Here is a 23,834-nt window from a genome sequence, read left to right on the forward strand (position 1 = left end):
CGGATTTTAAAACTCTGGTTTAACCGTCCTGGATGAGGATACAGCTTTTAATTTGTAGAACACTTTGCGGAAATAGCTTGCAAGAATGTTTTCACGTGATTTAATAAATAATTCTGCCTCTGTACTTTATACGCGATTTATGGTTATTTATTTCTGTAGGAAAAGCTACTAAATGAAAGTAATTTTGTGATGAACAGGATTTTACACTTGCTGAAGCAAAGCATGTCGAAACTCTACCGCTTCAGTTCATTACTAACACTGTCACATCCGCGTGGATCAGCTGAGCTCTATCACGTGGCACTGTGTCGAAGGTCAGTCCAGCACAATGGAGCTGCCAGAGTACGTCCTGAAAGGGTTGCAATTGCTGGCCGATCCCAGCCACTTCTCCAACAAAACATTCCGCATTTTAGTGGAAGCGGCTTTCGAGAGCCTCATAAACCCACAAACAGACGGAGCAGTATTCGGTGAGCGCGTATTTTCGAGCTTTTTGTGGAGGGTGGCTGCTGGTTGTTTAATACTGATTTTAATTCAGGAAGGACACGGTCGTGTTGTTCCTTTGCAAACTGCTCTGCGTCGCAATGCTGCCGAATCCAGTTATAAATAACATTTGCAGCAGTGTTTGTTATTTGCCCAATAGGTTTCTATTGACTGATTACTTGTTCTTGAGCTGTCGAGCTGACGGCGCGAAATGCATACTGAGCCTGCATGTAGCTCATTGTTGTGGACCAGTATCCTGGGGCCTAATGTAACAGGGTTGCTGATTTGGAGTGCATTCTGTTTTATCTGGATTTTTAACAAATGTTTAACAGCCCAATTTATTCAGTGTGAGTAGAAGTAGGCAAAGCCCTGCGTCTTCTAAGTGAGCATGTGCTGTGGTCTTGATCATTAAAAGTCAATGTATCAAAATACTCTTCAGTAAACAATAAAATGTTGGGTTTAATTTTCATGAGCTGACGGCATTTTTTTGGTTTACATAAAGTACAAGACAAAGTAGTTGCATTATTATTAAATGTCATGCACCAGACAGGCCTCTTGTAGGTGGAAAGCTTTGTTTTATATAGAAATAGTATTGAGAATTATAATCTACCATTGTTACACAGGCCATGTAGAGCTGGGAAATTTGGACTTGACTTTGCTGAAACAATGCCATGTAGCCATCGCAACCTGTGTGTTGGAGGCAGGGAAACAAAACGCTGACAAGTCGACTATAAGGTTACATGTCCAACATTTATGAATATTGTGTATGCAGTTCAATATTGTTTTCGGATGTGGAGGCATTTTGTAACTGATGTTCTTCAATTCCAGCTCGTTACTTGAAGACTGTAGATTTGGAGCAGAAAGGATAGACATATTTTGCACAGCATACCAGGTTTGGTGTCCCTACTGTTTATAAGATGAATGGGAGTGCTGCAATTTAGGAGCTTACTACAAAAAAAACGCCTTTTGTTTAATCTAAAATCAAGCTGCTGATCTTCCAGTTACACCTGGCGATCGACAATTTTAAGGCGTTATTTTAGGTTGCGATCTTGTAATTCCTTCTGAATTTGTCAGAACACGTTTGCACACGTAAAACACTGAAATATCCACTCACGTTTTTGTACACTTACTGAAATGAATTAATTGAAACTAACGTTATTGTATCTTTTGAGAATGTGTCTAAACTAATTTTTTTCGATATTTAGAAGAACAAACAGAAAGTAGAAATCTTATTAGGAGGGTGAGTATTTGTACTTTGTCTGGTGCTGTAACTCCTTTGGGGATTTTGAGTTGTATCTTGCGTGCTATATCTATAAATTGAAATGTATTTCAATCACTTCTTTAAATAGCTTGAGTTATGATCGTCGGTCACGAAATGACAATTGTTTATCTTAAATGTGTAGTAAGAACAATTTAGTAAAAGTGTACAGCGTAATTGAAATACTAAAATTCTTTTTGTCTATCGAACCAAAGCATCGTTTGTTCAACACTAAAGTTGACAGATGTAATTCGTGTAGCTGTATATTTCGCTTCTGAATCATATATTTTATTTATTGTTTTTGTTTGAACGCATTCCAATCCATATCAGCGGATCGATGGTGCGATTTATGATCTCGAGGGACGTTTTTCCCATGCACCTTTTGTAGCATGCAAAGAAAAACTGAAGGAAAAGGAGGCAGAATAAAATTGACCAATAATCTTTAGATCACGCTTGCATCTGTTCGTTAATTTGATTGCAAAATGTTAGCCAAAATGTGAACAATGATACGCGATTAATTTACTGGAATGGAGTTTTTTTTAGGCTTCTGCTTGCAAACTGAAGGGTAAATAGCGAATTCAGTTTCAAGCCGTTAGTTGCAGTCGTTTTTCCACTGCAGATGGAGTTTTGTTTTGAGGTAGCTCAGTCGCTGTGTGTGTGTGTGTGTGTGTGTGTGTGTGTGTGTGTGTGTGAGAGAGAGAGAGAGAGAGAGTGTATGAATAGTGCCAGGATTCACAGCGTTCATTTGAATTGAGTTTTTGGATTGTTTGAGTCCAAATCTGTTAAACGACTGATTTGGGGATGGCAGGATCTAACTTTTGCTAAAATGCAGTAAAGAAACAGCGAGAGAATCTGGCATTTTAATTTCTGCAATTTGTTTTTTTATATTTTAAATATCCTGCAGCATAGGAAGATTTCCTTCTCATATCATTGATGCTTCTTGGCGCCTGGAGTATCACATTCGGGTAAAAAACAATTTCAGCTTTCCGTAATTTGTTTCGAAATAGCCAGAGACAAACTTTCTTCTAAATACTTTGGTACTGTATACATCTGCCTCAACTCATTGTTATACTTTTTTTTGGCCCCAGAATAACCATCTTCACAAAGTCAATCAACCGGCATATTTAGTAACCTTAAATGTTGAGGTAAGGTGTTAAAAGAAGATGATATTGCGTTTTTAATTTGAAATGCACATTTAGCACGTCATAACATTGCTTTGACTTCTGTTGCAGAACGGGCAGTCCCGGAAAGCTCACGACATTACTTTCCGTTGTACCATGGAGCAGTTGCAGGTATTCTAGCAAAGCTTTCTCATTTTACAAACTCGTGGTGCTTTCTCTCCCAAGATTTGGAGATCCAAATCCCTTTTGTTTGTATCTGTTGTGATTTAGGCCCAGTTGTAAGACGTTATGATTAGTTGGACTGAGGCCTTTTCTTTTTTAAAAAAAGACACAGTACCTGCACTGTTTTAAAAACAAGAGGATGTTGTGGAATCCCCAAAATGGAAAATTACTTTTGCCAATGATTAATTTTTGAGTTTCTCGTTCATAACAATACAAGCTGTGGTTCAAAATTTCGATCACACTGATTTTAGGAGCCACTAAATTCCTATAAGCTTGAAAAAAATGTTCTTGTTCCTTTCCGATGCAACGATTTTTACAGAAACTTGAGGGCGATCTATTGACAGAAAACCAAGGTTTTCCTGTTTGCAATGTAAACGTTTCCATGTGGAGATTAACCCGTCAATGTATTTACAAAATGAGGGATTTTTTTTCAGTGTTGGGTTTAAATTGCATTTCGTGCGCGGATCATTTCTGAAAAAATATACAACTGTTTTAATTGTAACTGTAGGGCAAAGTATTCCGTGTAATTACTCTGTTCTGGCTTTGTGCTCTTGCCAACGAAGGTGACGGCCCCTCTGATTTTATTTTACGGATTTTAAAAGTTACAAATCTATTTAAATTGATCATGATGAATACTATTACTAATGCTTTTATGTTGTAATGTTCAGTCGTTCCGGTATTTACCAATCAATGCTCAAGATTCTTTTTAAGAGCCAGAGCAATTGGCACTTTTCCTACGAAGGCATTTTTCTTAAAGCAACCCCCCCCCCCCCACTTTGTTTTAGTTCAGCAAACGTCACAAATTTTGCAGAAGTGTAAGATTCTATGAAGTAAATCGTCTGCTTATTGGGAAAGTTTTAAGGAAAATGTTGTTTCATGCTGAAAAAAAACTCAAAATTCATAAAAACTTGGCAGTTTTAATTAAATATAGTTTAGTTTTAACGCTGCGAGTGGATGATCTTTATTGACCAACTTCATGCGAAACTGTTAAAAAAATTACAAACTTGCGCACTGTGCAACTCTTACTGTACGACTGTATGGGGCGGTGGGAGAAAGGGAGTTTTTTTAACCATTTATTTCCGATTTTTTAAAAAATCATTATCTGTGTCAGTTGGAATAAATTCGTAATTTGTGTGTGAAATGGTGTATTTTTTAAAAATCAACTTTCCACTTGTAGGATCTTTTGGGAAAGTTGAAGGACGCGGCTAAAAGCATGGAGAAGGCGAGTCAAATGTAATTGATGAAGCTGTTCGGACCGCGATTGAACTCGAGCCTGTGGGTGGTATAAAAGGAATCCGTCAAAACCTGCGTGCTTCCACACTTTATGCAAAAGATGCGGACAACAGAGAATTCAGAAATAGTTCAAACGGTGCATCTGGCGAATATATGAAGTGCCGCCCCTGTATTTGAGTCGAATGTTTGTGCAGGTGGAAAGTTTTGAAGCATCAGCCTTGTATATTTGTTGCGTTTGATTGTGTATATACGAGATCTTTTTCCATAATAAAAATATGCTGCCTGCAGTATTTTTCTTTGAACTTGTATGGGTTGAGCTAATTTGTTTGAAAGTTCCTAGATACATACAACATGTGGTACCGATATTTGGACTCCAACTGCAGGTCTTTCTTTAAATATCTATACTACTTGAGTTGATTCTGACCCGTCGACTTAAAAACACAGGCATCTCTAATATTCCTGATGTTAAATAAATACCTTTGTCTACGGCTGAGTTTGGAAAGTAACGAAGCCGTTCCAGACCTTTGATTGTAATAGATGGCCACCTCTTTCGACGTCAGTAACTCCTAAACGACTTTAGTTACTGGCAACTGTGGCATTTAATTACAACACTTACTAGAACTTTGAAAACGGCAATGAAAGATACAAAGGCAGTTTATAAACTGCGCTAAGGAACCCCAATTCCATACTTCGAAAGCACTTTCTTAAACGTTTGTAAAGAATGTAAAATTATTTGTGAGCCCGTTCAATCGCAGACAGCCAAAGCCGCTGAATCTAACCTTGGATATTCCGCGCCCCCACCCCGTTCAAAACGTTTTGTTTTGCTTATGTTTACAAAATTTAAGAAACATTGTAAGGAAATCGACTTTACCGAAGTCTAATGTGTACGGTCTAATAGAACGGGGAGCTGGAATGTGTGAGGGACTCGACCAGGTTCTGGTGACCAGAGTTTCTCTCTACAGGGAAAAATCGTGACGGTGTAGTGAAACCATTCAACAAATATTTCCAATGAAAATTGGGATCAAAACCGTGTCGGGTCGTCAGCGGCTAAATATTGGACGTTTGTTTCGAAAATGCATCGTCGCACAAAAACGCGATGATGCCCCATTGATACTTTTTTTAAAAAAATGACCAGCTTACAGATCGATAGGAAAAGAAGCCTTCAATGGATCGTTCTGGACTGAGATGCGCACTTCAGTGCGAAAGCCGGCTCTGAAATAAAGTTAGGCGTCATATTTTATTATGCAATAATCTCAGTTTGTATCGAAACCACGAGACTTCTATTTTACTCGGCGACATATAGGGATTTTTAGCAAAAAGCGGCTGATACTGGCGGAGGGGAGCTGATGTGAGGAGCAGAGTGGAGGGTGTCTGAGTTGAAGTGTATGTCTGTGTGGTGTGGGGGGGGAGAGCTTGGTGGAGGGATGGTGCTGGGGCTTGAGGGGGTGGGGGTGGGGGTGGGGGTCGGCTCTGATTACACCGACTCGAATTCCCAGGCCACCCTTAAGGAATGAGACCACGTGACGGAGCGGGGCGGGCGGACTCGAGCCATTTTGGGGACGGTGTCAGTTTCACGGCACCCATCACTGGGCTGTGTGGAGGTGGGGGGGGGGAGCGGCTGGGGGAGGGAGAGAGAGGAGGGTGCTGGGTGGGTTTGTGGATGTGTGGTGGTGGGAAGAGGAGGCTTCAACTTCTCCAACCGGGAACAGATCGTAGCCGCCTCGCAGCCAGGTAGGAGCCTGAACAAATATTGCAACGGGCGCAGATCGGGTGTTGCCAGGCTCGGAGCGAGGGAGGGTGCAAGGGCCAGCGTTGAACGAATATTATTTTCTCTCTGTCTCTCTCTCTCTCTCGAAGCTGCAGCCTCTGCGGTCGCAATTGACAGCGTCTGCAGTTCATGCAAGATGGCCGCTTGGCTGCGAATCATTTTTCCCCCCCGATCTACAACTTTCATTGTTTTCCGCGGGGTGCAGGCTGTAGCCGGGAGTCGCCGTGGCCCAGACATGGTCTCTCCGAGGCTGCACTGTCCTGAGAGATTCTCCCAGGTACATTCCGGCCGCCAGTGCAGGCCGATTTCTCTGTTTGAAATTCACCCGGTGCCGCTTCTCTCTCTCTTTCCCCAACTCTCTCTCTCTCTCTCTCTCTTTCCTCTCGCTGTTAAGGCTGACAGCGGCTCGTCGCCCTCTTTATTTCCACTCAGTTTCGTTACGCACTTCACTCACAACATTTTTGTTCGATTCTCCGCAGCGTATGAGCCTGCGACCTTTCTACTCGTTTGTGTCGAGGGAATGATATTTATGCTTTCGATCACTGCAAGTCCGGAGGCTTGGACGGTCGCGAATGTGGATTTAGATGTCTTTGAAATGTGACCGTGGTGGGATTGTGTAGTTCTGCCACCGAAGTGTTGTTAGTCAGCCCATATACAAATGCATATTTTAACATCAAAAGAAGGACCTAGTGCAAGGATTTTATAGAGTTAGAATCCAGACAGGGTGAGGAATGTGCTAATGTGACTGTTTGATTGAGAAGGCGAACGTGATGTGTTTTATGAACTTAACTTCTTAAGACAACTTCTTTGGGTTTTGACGGTAAACATGGCGGTTGGTGATGGTGTCTCTCGGATCCTTGTACAGTGTTTGTGGATCTGATGTAAATAAACAAACAAGAAACACGAAAAGCTTTGTCCTGACCGGCTATCAAGATGTTGAGATTTTTTAAAATCTAGCATGTTTGTGAAGGCTTTCTCTCTGGTTTCTATAAGTGCCAAAGCAGGACTGTATCAGATTGGCAGCAATGATTTCCCAGGCAGAGCACGAGGTTTGCTGAGTAGGAATGGGAGGGAACAAGCGTTTTACCCCTTCTTTTGTGCTTGTTCAGATTTATTAGAGTAAAATCAGAAAAGTTGTTGAGGTCAGTTGATATCTTAGACCTGTCTTATTGTTTGTTGATGATGCTGGTAGCGGTAATGGGGTGGGGAGTGGGAGTGAGGAGCTGCCATACAATCGGATTCCGTTTTGATTTGTGGAGATGCTGAGTTGAGGAAAGAGCTAAGATGGCCTTGGTCGCAAAACCTTCCTGGCTTTATTCAAACAAGCAGCAACTGAGAAGGACAACTGAAATTCCTTGAGTCCATATTTCTGAATGTTTTACTTCTGCCATTTGAGATTTAAATCTCACGGAATGATCTCTGTTGTGATGCACTGAAGTGAAATAGATGAGAACTTGGGGCTGTGTGCAGCTGAGAGTTACATGCAGCCACATTAATGTTGGAAGACCAACAAAGTTAAGATTTGCTTAGATCAGAATGGTTATGGAAAGGAAATGAAATCGTCCAGCTTCCAGTACCCCTTTCGCCCATACCCTTGATTTCAGGCCATGTCCAAAGCTAGTTTTAATAAATAAGATTGTATAATGTTTTGCTTTAACAGACCTTCCAGAAATGTTGTTTGTTTCTATGTGTGGGTATTGGTGGTGATGCTTTGATCAAGGCTGATGTTGGCTTTCTTTGAAATATACATGATAGGGCACCACAGTTGAAAAATTGGTGTCCACCATTTGTCAGCATTACTGTCGGGTATGTTGGAATATTGCAGTTTGAGATATGGACTCCCCTAATGCAGTATCTTTAAAACCCATCTGTCAGATAATCTACATTGTTGTGCCTAGTGCAACTTTTAACTTGATTTCTTTGTTACTCCGGGGTAGTGGGAAGACGGTGTTACGAAGACTAAATGTTTGACCCGCTGATAATATAGACCGTCGGCTTTAAAACATAATCAGGGAGACAGAAAGTTGAGCAGCTGAAATGAATTACCCAGCATAAAACGGAAGCTCACGGATATGTGAAGTAAAACACGTGTGTTTACATAGGGGTCTGTAACGAGTTGGGTTGCCTGTCTGTGAGGAAGGTTTTGCTGAAGGAGTACTTCAGTTATTCAGCAGTTAAGTCCACGCCGGTTCTGTTCGGAAGGCCCGATCACCGGTTTGTCGGGGAGAGTCGAGCGGTTTTTTTTAAGGAACACGTGGTTTGTTTTTTTTATTTTCCTTTTATTTCTGCGTGTTCCGCAGAAAGGGTCCCTGGTTCTCGACAGCGAGAGACGCCTAAAAGCAAGTACGTACACGACAAAAGAATAAGCGTGTCACAATCTGATTAACTTGCAAGTCAAAAGAAAACGGGGTAAACTTTCGGGAGTTTCTGGGCATGAGTTTTTTTTGTGGGTGTGTGGGGGGGGGGGAGAGTTTGGGGAAGGACATTAATGTAAAACGGCCAGTGAAGTAGCTGAGGATTACTGTCGAGTTCTGTTTGTTGTTAGACTGCCTGAAGGACTTGTTTCCATGAAGCTTCAGTCATTGTGCACATGGTCTGCTTGTGCCTCAAAGCCTATTGAAATATAAAAACTATAGAATTGCTGATTGTTTATGACACGGTGTGCTATGATTACTTCAAAACGTCGCGCGTCGGCGCTGTGGGTAAAATTTCCTTTCTTAAAGCTAATATCCGAGTGATGGTGAATGTGTATGTTTTAACGGTATGGATATGATTGTAGGTGTTATAAATAAGTGCGGCAGATAGTCAGTGACTTTTCTCCATCTGGCCTGGTGTTTGTGTGTCCCGACTGTGTGCGTCCTCTGAATTGTGTGCGTCACCTAGTTATTTGCTTGTTGTCAGTTTTCTTGATTATGTTTTTCTTACGAAAATCAAACGGTTTCCTTTTTTTTCTTAAAGAAAATTTTAAATGGACAACAAACCGCAATAAGTTTCGTAGATCACTGCAGCGTTATGGATTCCTGTTTCCTGATCACTTATTAATTATTAATCAATAGGCGTGCACTATCAAAGTGAACCTCTGGTGGAATCGCCGCTACCCATTAGTCGCCCTGGAAAGGAGACAGGCGTTTGCAGAAGGAAATCGTGTGATCACAAAAGCCACTACTAAAAGCTAGTGTCGACGTGGAGTCTATCTCTAGGAGAGCCAAAAAAGCGATGATGTGCGCTGTGTTAGGGCTCATTTGAAATGGCGGTGAGATTTGCATGTTTACATTGTTCAGATCGTGATTGCATCTTCAAGGGTTTAAATTTGCGATATTTCCACATGACCGCCGTGGGTCCCCCGCAGAAGCTAGCTCTATTTTCGGTCCTTTGGCGAAATGCCAAGTGTAACCCAAGTTGCTATAGTAACTGTAAGAATTGCCGAGTATGGGCACCAGCAGACGTCAATTTGCCTCTTTGCTTATTTAGAATGCTTCTCTTTGTAGGACGCGAACGTTATTGTATTTATTACATTTGTAACGGGTCAGCTTCGGTGTCTGCATCACATTCCTACTCCAGCACCCCGGTGTTCACTAAAATATTTCCAACGAACATGTAATTGCCGGAAATGGCTTTATAGAACACAATTCTTCCTGTTTCGCTTTACACGGGGCTAAAGAATCGTCGGTTTAATGTCAAACATGAAACGTGTGATTGAAAATCCAGATGCGCTGATCGTTGCGACATCAGTGTTCTGCTCAATAAGTAGTCGCTTTGTCTTGTGACAAATTTTCACCGATTCCGAGGTGTCTTGATACGGCACGAATATGAGCCCAAAGGCATGTCGGTTTCGCGGAAAGAAATGTTTTTGGTCCAGCCGCTCTGCGTCTGGAAGTGAGGTGTAGAAAAGGCGGTTTTGTTACGCTTAAATGCAAAGGAAACAAAGCCAACAAAACGATCAGGAGTGCTATTCAAAATTCATTGTCATTGACCTGCATGCTTGTGGTCTGTGGGTTCTTTTTATTATCATTGTGGAGGTTTAGGGCGAAAGTAGTCTGCACAGGATTTATCTGAAAGTCTGTCTGATTACGAAAATGATTCAGTTGCACTTTAGTAGGTTAGCCACTTCGCGTTAATTGAGTGTGATTCGGCCCTTGCAATTCGAATTTTAGAACTCTTCGTATGTAGTTATCTCACATCAGCTTGTCAATGAGTGAAGACGATCCTTCGCTTTAAGGGTATCAATTGTTTTCACGAAACAATTTTGTTTACTGATTTTTTTTTTGCCAATTAACTGAGTCGTCAGAGGGGCGAGAAATGCCCAGTCATTAACTGCTTTGCGAACATCTCATGTCCAAATTGTTTCACAAATACTGCTTTGTTGATCATTGCACCTTTTTTAGAAAAAAAGTACTCATTTTGTATCAGCCAATGAGAATACTAATAGTTATTTAGCTTAATGGTTGTCATGGAGCTCAAGTACAATAAACTAACCAATGAATTAACTAAATAATGGAATTCCATAACAGGGAAAATATAGCTATTCTCTATATTTCTACTCAGCTTCCAGGACGCGGCCACTTTAGTCAGAAAATGCACCGAACAACACGAATCAAAATAACTGAACTGAACCCTCATTTGATGTGTGTGTTGTGTGGAGGATACTTCATAGATGCAACAACCATCATTGAGTGCCTACATTCATGTGAGTATATGGGCGTCTCAGCAGGCTACTCGTACGTTAGAATCCAAAAAAAGTTACGTCGGCAAAACCATGTCGTCAAATCAACCCTTACTAGTGGTTTATGCATGTGATTCCTGTTTTTTACAGTTTGTAAGACCTGCATCGTCCGTTACTTGGAAACCAGCAAGTACTGTCCCATTTGCGACGTGCAAGTTCACAAAACTAGGCCCCTTCTTAACATTAGGTATGGATCTATATACTTATAGAAGTCACAACTTTGATAAGACCAAGAGGCGTTTGTCTGAGAAGTGGAACTAAACTACTGTTGGAGATGATGTGTCTGATTATGTACAATTCTCGAAGTAAAAGAGGGAGTAGACGTGCGTCGTTATGATCGTGATTTTTGGATACTGAACAGTGACGTTTTCATATATTTCTTAAAAACCTGGTCAGTCGCATAGTAGTTCCTTACGTTGATCGATGCGCTTCAGTAACATGTATCACGTGATCATCCAACAGCCTTGCCAGTATTTTGTCAACTAGCGTTTAAGAAAATTGTAATTCTATTGAAATTAGGCATAACAGTTGAAAGTGGTTGACAAGATTTTGATTTGAAAAGAAAAAGTTTTGTTTTTGAAAGAAATATATAAAATGCATTATTTGGACATCTTTGGCAGTAGCTCAAAGAATTGAGATCAAGGATTGCTTGAATGTTTGTGCCTGCCTGGAAGCACTTTATACTCAAAGTTCTCAAAAGATTCAATAAATGCTGAACTGACAGAAATTGGAAGATAAAGCTTTTTTTTCTTTTTTCTTTCAACAAGACAGTTAAAATGATATTTGAATGTTAACTGACTGGATTTACTGCAGGTTTTAAGTTAAACAATCAATCAGCTTTACTAAATTGAAATATTTATGAAAACAAAATCCACTTACTGTCCAAAGTAAGCACCATAAACACTACTCCCCTACTCCTTACAATGTTTAAACAAAAACGAGGCAAACTTGGTTTACTAAATTTTAGTTCTACTATTAGCCTACTGAAAGGAAGCAGTAGTAGAAAAAAATTGCAAAACAATACTAAAATGTTTATTTAACATTCAAAACATTTTACATCAGCTATTATTTTCATTTTTATTCATAAGGCAAAGTTCAATAACATTCTGAAGTGCTGTAATTATAGAATAGTTCCACATCAATATTTATTATAAATTCCTGTCAAGTGAGCATCTTTTGACAAAATTACAGATTATACCATGTTTTCAGATGACACAACTCAGTTTATGAATCCACTAACAAATGACAGTATATGTAATAGTGGAGATGTACTATGCATTTTTATAAAGTGAACAGTTATTTTGCGTTCACAGAAATTATTCTTCAAATTCAAGTTGTATTGATGAAATGTTTATATGGACTAAGTCTTTCTGTAGTCTTATCAAATGTGACTCATTCAAATCCTTTCTTAAGGTCAGATAAGACGTTACAAGATATTGTGTATAAATTAGTTCCCGGCCTTTTCAAAGGTAAGTGTGATTTTTTAAAATATATATAAACAAATTTAAGTTTTAAATTTAATTCCCTTTTCTGTCAATCAGACAATTTATTCAACCTTGTCTTTCATAGATGAAATGAAACGTAGAAGGGACTTTTATGCTGCTCATCCTTCTGCTGATGGTAAGTATGCAGTAGTAGTAAAGTTAGTTAATTTCTCAACTATGCTAACCAATGTAATATTGGAATATTCTTTTCCAAAAGGACAGGTTTTAGTCAGTATTGCATTTCTTTTAATTCCACAAAATAGCTAAGTGATACTTTTAAAGATTTCTTTCAATATTTATGCATGGTGTAGTCAGTGCATTATTACTTTGGTGTACATTTTATAAATGGTGTTAGTTTTGAAACTCAGGAATTCAGTTGTTGCTTTTTTTAAAAAGAGATAAACTTATGCCTTATCTGATAGATGGATGTTGCATCAACCCTTGTCTGTTTTACATTTTTTAAATTTCTGATTTTCTACATTCCTTAAATATTTTATGCTGTTACAGATTTCAAAACAAATTGCTAATGTCATAACTATCTGAGGGTTCTGAGGAAGGGTCACTGGACCCGAAACATTAACTCTGATTTCTTTCCACAGATACTGCCAGACATGCTGAGCTTTTCTGGCAATTTCTGCTTTTTGTTTCTGATTTCCAGCATCTACAGTTTGTCTGGCTTTCATATTCTTTATACAATTTTTGTATTCACTGACAGGATGAGGGTGTCACTGGCTAGACCAGCATTTATGTATCATTGATGCTCTGTGGCTTAAACTGTTTTTAAACTTAGAATGACAAGTTTCCTACCTGCTGAAAGTTGGATAAAATGTGAAAATGAAATACAGATTTGAATAATTTTTATCACACACTTTCAGTTGACATCTTTATCGCCCTGAAATAATGAAGTAAGAATTGTCGATTTTTATTTTCCAACGTTGAAATCAATACTCCCTAATGTTTAAATTTGTGTAGCAGCAAATGGCTCTAACGAAGACAGGGGTGAAGTTACAGAAGAAGAAAAGAGGATTATAACAGATGATGAAATCATTAGTTTGTCAATAGAATTCTATGAACAAAATAAGTGAGTATAGAAATCACTCAAAATACACTGATCACAAAAATGTTTTGCGTTTCTTGCTTCCTATAAGGTAATTGTCTTGTCTTGTATTACAGGACTGAACGAAAAGAAATTTCAGAAAAAGAGAAAACAAAAGATGAGGTATCAATTGTCAGTTGTAATTCCTATATGTAGTTGTTTCTGCAAAACATTTAAATAGTGTTAAACAAGAATGTATTAAAAGCTAACATGTGAATATTTAATACAAGACTTATATATTTATAGACGAATGCAACCAATTTGTTGGAGTAACATGGGTTTTTTTTGTAAGCTGTAATGTGAGTAAGTGTCAACTTTTATTTTTTCTTTCTAGATGAATGACAAGAGATATTTGCGATGTCCAGCAGCAATGACTGTGATGCATTTAAGAAAATTCCTTCGAAGTAAAATGGACATCCCTCAAACATTTCAGGTACATTGAGATATGCTTAATTAAAGTTATGATGCCTAATAATAAATGGCTTCTGATTACTTTTAATGAGAACAAATTCTATTTGAAAGATTTTACGTAGTTAGAGATACAGTAATTACTGTTTTTTTTGGCAGGTGGGCCATTCAACTATGATTTGTTTTTCTTTCTTTTGTTCTTGTGTAATTCAGAAATCTTAATGACAATTTAGTGTACACAAGGAGATTTGGAACCCCCTATCTACATTGAATGCAGTATACCACATTATTGTGAAATGAGTTTTAAACATCAAACTTACTTTTATTAAAACAAAATTAGATTTAAGAAACTTTAACAAATAAACTGTTTCCATATTTTTGCAATAAAGAAAATTATCATTATCAACCAAATTTTAATAAATATAAAAGTTAACCTATATTTGTGTTGAGAAAAGTCTAGGTTTTGAGGTAGAGAAGACCTGCTTCTACCAATATCAAGGTTCAGATGTAACCACTACAATCTTTCATTACCCCTTTTAAAAATGGTTATTTGCAAGCTATTTGTTAATAATAATAATATTATTATTTTTATTATTATTAATTGTCACCTTGACAACCCTTTTTTTTCCCAGTTGTCATGAATGGTTATTAACTTTTTGTAAAAACCAAAAGAACTGTGCATGCTGTAAATCAGAGTTAGCATTTTGGGTCGAGGGAAAAGTCTCCAGACTGGAAATATTAACTCTGATCTTTTTTTTCTTTTCAGATGCTGCCAGACCTGCTGAGCTCTTCTGGCAACTTCTGTTTTTGGATCCATTCTCTCATTTGGCTTCAAAGTCTGTTGATGTTCACTTAATTTTGTGGAAATGAACATTGTGGCCTTTTGAGAAATTTTAAAACAATCAATATAATGGATAGCAAAATGTGAAGTTGCATCTATTTTGCTTATTTCACTTTTTTAGCAGTGCAGTTTTATTAAATATAAATATGGTGAGGCCTAAAATTCCATGATATGTGTTCTATTTTGTAAAAATCAAAATATTATTGTAAATCCTGCTTTCATTAATAAACATGGCTTTTATTCTTTTCATTAGATTGATGTTATGTATGAAGATGAACCATTGAAAGATTATTACACTCTTATGGATATTGCCTACATTTATGCATGGAGGAGGGTAAATCCAATCTATGTATTTTTGATGGTTCTAAAAAGTTTTAATCTCAAACCTTTAGTCCTTACCAGATGTTCTTGCAATTCATTTCAGAATGGACCACTTCCTCTAAAATATCGAGTCCAGCCAACATGCAAAAGAATTAAAATTGGTAATCAACAAGATGGATTCAATAACACCAGTGGAGAGGTAGAAAGTGACTCTGGGAGTGATAAGGCTAATAGCCCAACTGCTGCACCATCCACATCATCATCACTGCCCAGTCCCTGCACTCCAGGGCAGTCTCCACATCCACACTTTCCTCATATATCTACTACCATGAATGGTTCCTCCAATGCCAATACCACCAATCAGATCCCACTCAGCAATAACAGACCACGCAAATCATCTGTCAATGGCTCATCGGTGTCATCAGGCTGACAGTATTCACCACATTGGTACTATACATATTCGAAGGCCTGTTCATATGATGTGATAATATATAGATAGAGAATGCTTAGCATTGTGAGCATTGTTAACATCACTATTTTGTAGTGACTTGTACTTTTTGGTTTAAAGCAAGAGACAAGATGTGGCTATGCCAAAAATAGCCTTGACAACATCTTTTGCTCCTCCACAATGATTTTTCCAACTTTTGGGAATGTGAAATAGCAATGGATCTACATCACTGCAATATGTATTGCAAAGACTTAAGGACATGTGCATCAAGAAAGTGTTGGATCTGATGACACATTTTGATTCACTGGAGATGATATTGACAGTGAAAGATGAAGGAAGGAAAGCTGGGAAGGCAATTATTGTAAAGATATAAACGTTGGAAGATATTTTGTATAACTGTTTTAATTGAATTGAAGTTTACTATATCTATATATCAACATACTTTTAATTTGCTGGTATTGCATTGTGATATTGACTGTACAGATGAAATATAAGAAGGCTAGTGATTTTTTTTCCACTAAAAGAAATGATCAATAGGAAAAAAAAGTTCTTTTTAGCCATTTCACTGTGAAAACTGATTTGACAGTAGATGTCAGCATCGATGGTTGTTAAATGTTTTCCTGCAGCATTAGTATACATACAAGAAAATATGAAATGATCAATCTGAAATAAAAATGTTTTCATGATTTTATCATTTTAGACCTCAAGTGGGTATTAAGTATTTGAATTCCCTCGAGAACAGTATCACTATACATAACAATCTCATTGACAAATTAAGCTTCTTGATCCCAAAAATATTTTAAGGAAATTCAGAGGTATAGTGTCTATGGATAGAAGTCTAATATCTAGTATAATCACAATGAAATATGGTTATGTAAGGCATATACTACCTCTGAGAATTCAAATAATCATTTTTGAGATCATTCCCCTAAAACCAAATCTAAATGTGTATATGCTATATTTAAATATTTTATTTGAAATGTTCATTATTTGTATTGTATTGAGTAGTCCAAGTCACAATCAGCAAACATTTTTTTTTAAAAGTTCATATACCATAAATCTCTAATTTGAAAGTGTTTACATCTGTAAATATTGTAATTGAACTAATGTTCTTTCATGGTTTTTTTTTCATTGAATTTGTCACAGATTGGATCTTGGTCAGCATAGAGCTTGATGTTAACTGTTTGACCATGTCAGTGAATATAATGTTAGTGAATAACATTAAAGGCAGCCAGAGCTCAAAATGTTTGCATTTTCAAAAAGTGAAGTTTTCAGTTGCTTCCTAGCTGTCAAATTATATTCACGTATGCAGGTTGACTCATATTAAGCAAAATCATTCTCAGTGTATTAGTTGTAGCACATAAGTATAAATCTCAACTGTGGTCCAAATGTCATGTTAGTAATTAACACTAGAGCCATTCTAAATATGCTTCATAGAATGGAATAAGTTAACTTCAACTAGAATGGTTTCTATTGCAAGACCAGTGTCTTACAGTAAATAACTGCACATTTTCTTTAAAAAATGAATCTGTTGGTTTATTATGACATACACAAACTTTAAGCATTTGAAGGATGTGTATTGTAATGAAGCAATTTAGTTTATGCTGGAGGAAATGAGAGCAAAAGCATTTGTTTTCCTATACACTTCAAGGCATGTTCTTGGGTTCACATTAAGGGCTGTAAGTGTTGACTCCTAATGGCTGCCTTAGGAATTAGGTATCAATTGGGAACAACAAAACCTATGAAGAATTTAGATTCCAAAGGGTAATGGGATCTAGGCCCAAAACGTCAGCTTTTGTGCTCCTAAGATGCTGCTTGGCCTGCTGTGTTCATCCAGCCCCACACTTTGTTATCTGGAGTTTTAATGTTTGCTAGTTGGTAAATAAATCATATGGTTTTAAGTGATACCTCAGAACTATAAGATTGCCAAGACTAGGTTCCCATCCGTCTGATTTAGCCTTATTTAAATATTGTCGGTTCAAGCTCCAACTCCACAGAAATTTGATATTTTTTTTGTTTCTATGATGGTCACATTTTTGTTTATAAAAAAATGCAAGACTGCACTTATGTCAGTGTTCGGTACTGTCCTACTGTCGCCGATGTTCGCAAACTAGCAAGCAACTCAGTGCCTTGGAGACAGCAAGGACTGCAGATGCTGGAAGCCAGAGGCAACAGATGTGAGGCTGGTAAAGCGCAGCAGGTCAGACAGCATCGGAGGAGCAGGAAAGTCACCGTCTCAAACCGAAACGTTGACTTTCCTGCTCCTCGGATGAAGTAAGCAACTCAATTCTTCGCGCCCAAATTGGAAAAGCACAAGGCAAATCGTAGTTTAATTAGCTTGAAGTCAATTTAAAATCAATTATTTTAAGCTCTTGGTGATTACATTATTTCCCCATTTCTTCCGAACATATCACTTCTTGTGAAAGTATGGTAAGAGTCCGCAGGCACTTTTCCGTAGTGAAAATAATCTTCAGTGTTATAAATTCCACACAATTCTCCAATGCAATCTTGGTATGTTGTAAGCTCATATCCAAAACAATGCCGAGGAAAATGTTTATGAAAATACTTTGCGTTTAGTGAGCAGTTTTTATAAGTGCTGATGGTTTCAAATAATTTTCGCTGTGACAGTTAGCGAATGTTTTAATATGAATCATTTCAATCACATTCCATTGTTACGATGATATTCCGGGTTTTCAAGAGGAAAACAGTGGCATTAATTGGCACTGAATTCCTTAAAATTATAAAACGTTACGGTGGCCTATTAAAAGATGAATGGTCACGCCAGTGAAATATCGTTAATCCAGTAGTGACGGGGTGAAATCATTCTCCAGCGGCTAGAGAATAGTTAATGGTGTACGGTGTGCGTCACAAAACTGCTAGTAACTTTCGAGTCAACTCTCCATGTAAAGCGAATAAACGAGATGCTGAAAGTCAGTCCTCAGAGCTAGGCTCTACCACATACAAAGTATAAAAAGTCACCACCTTACTGGCATTGCAGCAAACCTTCTTCTCCCAAATATCCTGTGAAGGAAATTATTCCACACCTTGTCTATTCGAGAAAATGCATTCCCTTTTTTACTTAACTCCCCTAAAACAGGCTACAGTAAGATAACACAACTAGTCATTGATCTTTAGGATAATTAATTTTCTAAAACTGAAACACTATACATAATCCTCTGCTTTCTTTTAAAATGCTTCAGTTGTGTTTCCAAGTAGACCCGTTACGTTCAAGCAAAATCAGTCTTTCTGAAGCATTTTTACATTTTTCTTTTTCAATTCATCCTGTAAATAAGCGCATTGTTTTAAATGAGATTGCATAAAATTATGTCAACTTCTTCAGGAAGCCAATGAGCCAAATGCTGATGTTGCAAGCAAAACAAACGTAAACAATAGCATCTAAACTATATTTTCTTACTTTCTGGGCATAAACTTGTGGTTACGTCAAATAGATTTTAAAAAGACGTTTTGAATAAGATAATCTTAATCGATTTGCCAGTGTTCCCAAATTTTCTCCGGTGTCTGCTTTAAGACAATTCCTAATCGAACAGCACTATTCACTGATAGCCACATTTGTTTGATTGCTCTGATACGTACGGTTGAAAAGAGATAGAAATTAATCGGACGATATTCCGGGCAATGATGTGAAATGAAACATTTTTAAACACTAATATGAAATATTGTTGATTATGTTAAATAATTATACTAACCGGATAGGATAAAGTTTGTTTTGATTTGCGAGGAACTTAAGTAATTTTCTTTGCAGTACTCCATTGAACGTGAAGGTCGTGTTTCTCAAAGTCCACTTCACTTGCACAAAGGGACAAAAAAAAGTTTACCTCCTGAGCAGCAAACGTCTAGTGATGGCAATATTCCTCAAACTTTCAAGTAGACAAGATTTCCTGAGAGAACCAAACTAATGTAGTTGTTGGAGGATGGAATATTTTCCTGCGAGCAGAATTAAATAAAAAGCTTTACTTTTTCGTCGTCTCTTAAATTATCATCTTTCATGCCAATTTAAATAAGGAATTTTCTTTAACTTCACACGCAGAGATTACACCTATTTGCGTGGGAAGTCAGGTAACTATTAATAACCTGCACTCAGGTGAGGAAAAGAATAACACGGGTTCAGATAAATGAGAGATGGTAAGAAAAATGCTTGTGGCATAACTGCGTCGACAGAGGTTTTGTTTGTACGTACAAACAGCTTGCGAAGGCCCACGATCATCAGGCCAGTACAAACCTTTTAGATTTGTTCTGACATGGGTAGAAAACTTATTAACTTCAAGACAGGATCTGCCCTTGCGTTCGAGGTCCATGCAGAACTCAAAGTGCACCAGACGGTTCCATTTAGAAAGATTTGTCTTACCACTTAATTAACAAAACTAATCTCTCTCAGTATTTTACAAGTGTGGCTTTTTCATGACATTTCTATGGGTTTTTGTTTTCAGACAATTGAATGCATGTTGCTTTGCGATTCCACCATTGCACACAGTAGACTCATTTTCATACAACTTGATGGACAGGGGGAGAAGAGTGGAAGGTGTTGAGGAGGTGAAAGTAGTAGAACGAAATACTCCAAACGCTGCTCTTCATTTGAGTTGTAGGTGCAAAGGTGAGAGCTTGGAAATGTGAAGACAGTGCCCCGCTCGTTACAACACAACCAACGAACACAATTAGACCGAATTAAGCGAAGACACCAATTCCAATGTCTAGTGACACCTCGGACAGGTCAATACGGTATGTATCGTCATCCATAAAGTTTTTATCTTTTGGCTTGCTCTCGTTTAATTGTGTTCAGTAAATGTTTTAGCTGATGCAGTTATCACAGTTGCTTTGAAAGAGATGCATCTTTTCCAAGTATTATTCTTGGCCTACAATAAGAAGCGGCCTGTGCAGGTATTTAGGTGTTCAACTTTTTGTTTATGTCTCACGGTCCCGTCAGGTAATAAACAAAAATCCAAGATCAATGCGTCGGGTTAAATGGAGCCTGGGTAGCGTGCAGTATGCTGCGCCTCTGAAACCTGATGGAAATACATGTCAACATTACAACCTACGTTTAATATTTCCTGACTATGCAGAGTTCTTAAATGCGACAAAACGCGCCGACTAGTTAGATAATTTAAAGAAAATCTAATTTGTTTGGTTTAATGCTGGTTGGTGCTCCTACACTTCAAAATTGTATATAAACTAGTTATACTTTAATTTACAGGGATCAGGAAGTGCGACTTTTGCTGTAAATAATACAAATGAGCCCCCGACATACATTGTATGTTGAAAATGTCAGAATAACAATTAACTGTCACTGTGACGTTAACAAAAAGCATAACAGTGATACATGATTACCTTACAAATATTACATCAAAATTCTAAGTGAATGTTTTAATCAGATAAGTGCTTCCTGTTTAGCAGTGGTGGGTAACGTTCTTGTCTACTGCGTGATCTTTTTTAGCTCTGCTCAACGAGCGGATTTCCTTTTCTCACAAACAACCAGTTTCTTTTTTCTAACTTGTACAAGAGCTGAGCGAACGGCTGTTGGTTATGTGCCTTGTCTGCTAACTTTTTTTCATTTAGTTAAGATTAAGAGCTTCATTTTATTCTCTCATCTTGACATTTGGTACTGGGTTTCCATTAAGTAACCTGGGCAGAAAGGTTTGGGTTTTAAATTGCGACCACAGAAAGCCGTGAGTCCGGGCTGCTGGAAGTTAATGTTAAAACTGACTCTTTCACTGTCGGGGAGTTCAATCGTAATCAGCCTTATCTTCCAAGTTGGTTTACGGATTCTGCAAATTGTGTGTTGCATTATCTTCATATCTCGTGCCGTGGCTGGGTGATTGACTGCAGGAGGCGGGCTTCCAAGTGTCCGAGCCACATGTTTGTCTGCCTCTGCTCTCCATTGAGTGACAAAGGCAGGCAGGTTTCTGCAGCCCGCAGAGCGGCTGCTCGCAACCCACGTGACTCTTTTGGCGGGCGCTCGCGCACTGGAGCTCTGATGGGAAAGGCTGCAACACGCCTGCGCGCCTCTGTGCTTCCACCGCAAAGTGCAATGGTCAAACCTCAGAACAACTGTAGCACATGGCCCCTGTGTGTAGCATGAGTCACCGCAGACAGCAGCAAAAATTGCAGGCTGTTCTCCAGTACTCTTCAAAAGAAATCGCATGCATACGAACCTTGATAGTGTATTGATGACCTATCTGAGCGGCAGCTTGTGAACTCATATTAAAATTCTGCTACGAGAAACAAAGCGCGTTTTGTCCTTTCCTCCCTCCCGAATTTTAACGCAGCCATGAAAGACATTGAAGTCAACGTAAAGATCCCACCACTTTTACTAAGCGGTTTTGGACTTCGTGTCACCATAAAACTTAACCATTTACACGGTTAATGGGACCGTGAAATTGGCAACATTCTTTTTGCTGCGGTGTGCATTCGAAAAGTGTAATACTGCTGTGCTGTGGTTCTGGCGCCGTGCTAACATCCAGGCCTTCAAAATAAATTGTGTAATTACCTAAAGAGAGAGAGAAAAAACAGAACTGTGTTGAAATTGTGGGACTGAGTTGGTCTTGTAGAGAGCATGATTGGGCGGGACGAGTATAAGAGCTTCTTATGTGTTAAAACCTTTCTATGATTCTAACGTGGCGTAAGGGTGCAAATGGTCGAAATGATTCCAAGGTTAAACGGAGCTCTGGTTCATATTCATATTGGTTTCTGCCATTTCTGTGCAAAGCTTAATTATTACTCATCTGTAATTGTACCCTCAAATCTACAAAGCTTGGAATCATGTTCAAATTCCTAATCATCTGGCGGAATGTTTGAGTTGTGTAGAATGAAACCCAGAATTCAAAGACAACTAGACTTCAAAATCGACTAATTATTATCTACAAAGAGAAAACTCCAAACCTTCAGCTCTTGAGAGAATTTATTAAAATGTTCTTTCGAAACCACAGGTCAAGCGTCGTGCGTTTCATGCTGTGAACCTTTAAGAAACATTGATATGTAGGCCTGAGAAACGGACCAATATTATGTTTGAGAAAGTAGGTATCTGGTGCTGGAAACATACACATTTAACCTAAAATTGCCGATTATTCTAATCTGGTAGTGCTGGAAACTGTGCCTTTATAAATGATTCTTTATCTCTTTTTTAAAATGTCCCAGTATTCGTTTAAAAGTTTGGTTTTAATAACTAAAGAATAATCAATTTGTTACTTACGTAGGCATCGAGAAACTGAAAACTACAAATAGCATCTTGCTCGTAATTAAACAACAAATACTCTGAATACTTAAATCTGACATAAAAACAGGAAATGCTGGAAAGGTTCATCAGGTCTGTCAGCATCCGTGGAGAAAGCAAGTTATCAGTTCAGATGTGTGACCTTCCATGATTGTGTATTAAACAGGTAATTGTTTACTCATGGAACATGCCACATTTGACATCCACCAATCTCAACTGCAATTGAACTCGGTTTACTTACTTTTAAGCACTTGCATTCAATCCCAGAGAAACTGTATCTTCTGCTCTTCAGTGAACCCAGCAAAGGTGATATGAATGGCAAAAAACCTGATTTAGCACTTTTAAAAGAATGTGCAGTTTCCACTCCAGAAGATAGTTGTTGGTGCTCATTCTTTTTTTTATTATATTTTCGGAAATGAGGTGTAATATGCTGAAATATCCAATGGCAATTGGATTAACAGGGCGCTCTTAATTAGCTGAGATTTCAACGTGTAGAGCTGGAAGAACGCAGCAGGCCAAGCAGCGTCAGAGGAGCAGGAAGGCTGACGTTTTGAGTCTGGACCCTTCAGAAAAATTAGCTCTTAATTAACTTTTAGGTTTCAAACAATGTTTGCATCAGCTCTATGTTTTTGTCTACGTATTTACTGTCAATCTGTAGTCATAAATCCAAATGGTACGCCAGCAGTTATTTTGAACAAAAAATCATTGATGCGCCATTTTGACGCTCGGCAAGATACTATTCTGATTTATATGTCTTACCATGAATTTTGCTGCATCAAAAATGCAAACTTCAGAAATGTGCATCTCTCTATGTTGTATTTGCAGCAGTTAAATTTCGAACAGCAGGGCACCTGGTGAATTTGTGAAAATAATCATTCTCCTAATAATTGAGTTGAATTCAGGTTATAAGCTGGAAATATAAATGTTTTCCAATTTCCTTTAACCCATGTGCATCGGTTTTATCTGAAGCAAAACATCGGCTTTCAAATTGGAATAAGTTTTCAATCAAAACTAAACCCGTGAACAAGTTCGCTGACGTTTTGACTTATAGGAAATCTTTATGTATAAAGCATGGGGTTAGTTTAGTTTGTGGCAATTACTTCTTGATAACCTAATTATATGATTGCTGGATTCAGCAATGATGAGAGAAAAATTCTACTCCAATGCGCTTAAAACGTAGCAATGGGGAGAAAAATTAATCTACAAGTG

At 38.2% G+C, this 23,834-nt stretch overlaps 1 protein-coding gene across 1 annotated transcript; it reads left to right on the forward strand.

The window, feature by feature from the left end:
* Positions 1–300: 300 nt before the first annotated feature.
* LOC125462837 (polycomb complex protein BMI-1-like) lies at positions 301–16,091 on the forward strand. The gene is made up of 17 exons (XM_048553270.1): positions 301–464; positions 1,101–1,212; positions 1,306–1,369; positions 1,683–1,717; positions 2,640–2,700; positions 2,824–2,880; positions 2,968–3,027; positions 4,256–4,311; positions 10,591–10,766; positions 10,893–10,989; positions 12,216–12,271; positions 12,372–12,422; positions 13,259–13,367; positions 13,460–13,505; positions 13,717–13,815; positions 14,885–14,965; positions 15,056–16,091. Exons 1-17 carry the CDS (start codon positions 326–328, stop codon positions 15,380–15,382), a joined length of 1,626 nt encoding a protein of 541 aa, XP_048409227.1. The 5' UTR covers positions 301–325; the 3' UTR covers positions 15,383–16,091.
* The last annotated feature ends 7,743 nt before the right edge of the window (positions 16,092–23,834 follow it).

Source organism: Stegostoma tigrinum, chromosome 2, assembly GCF_030684315.1.
Source record: "Stegostoma tigrinum isolate sSteTig4 chromosome 2, sSteTig4.hap1, whole genome shotgun sequence".
Classification (NCBI taxonomy): Eukaryota; Metazoa; Chordata; class Chondrichthyes; order Orectolobiformes; family Stegostomatidae; genus Stegostoma; species Stegostoma tigrinum.

Bases quoted from the DNA above. Each gene is read 5' to 3' on its own strand.
- LOC125462837 (XM_048553270.1), top strand. From the start codon at position 326: ATGGAGCTGCCAGAGTACGTCCTGAAAGGGTTGCAATTGCTGGCCGAT. The intron at 1,213-1,305 runs GTTACATGTCCA...CTTCAATTCCAG, and splicing joins GCTGACAAGTCGACTATAAG to CTCGTTACTTGAAGACTGTA. The intron at 1,370-1,682 runs GTTTGGTGTCCC...TTCGATATTTAG, and splicing joins TATTTTGCACAGCATACCAG to AAGAACAAACAGAAAGTAGA.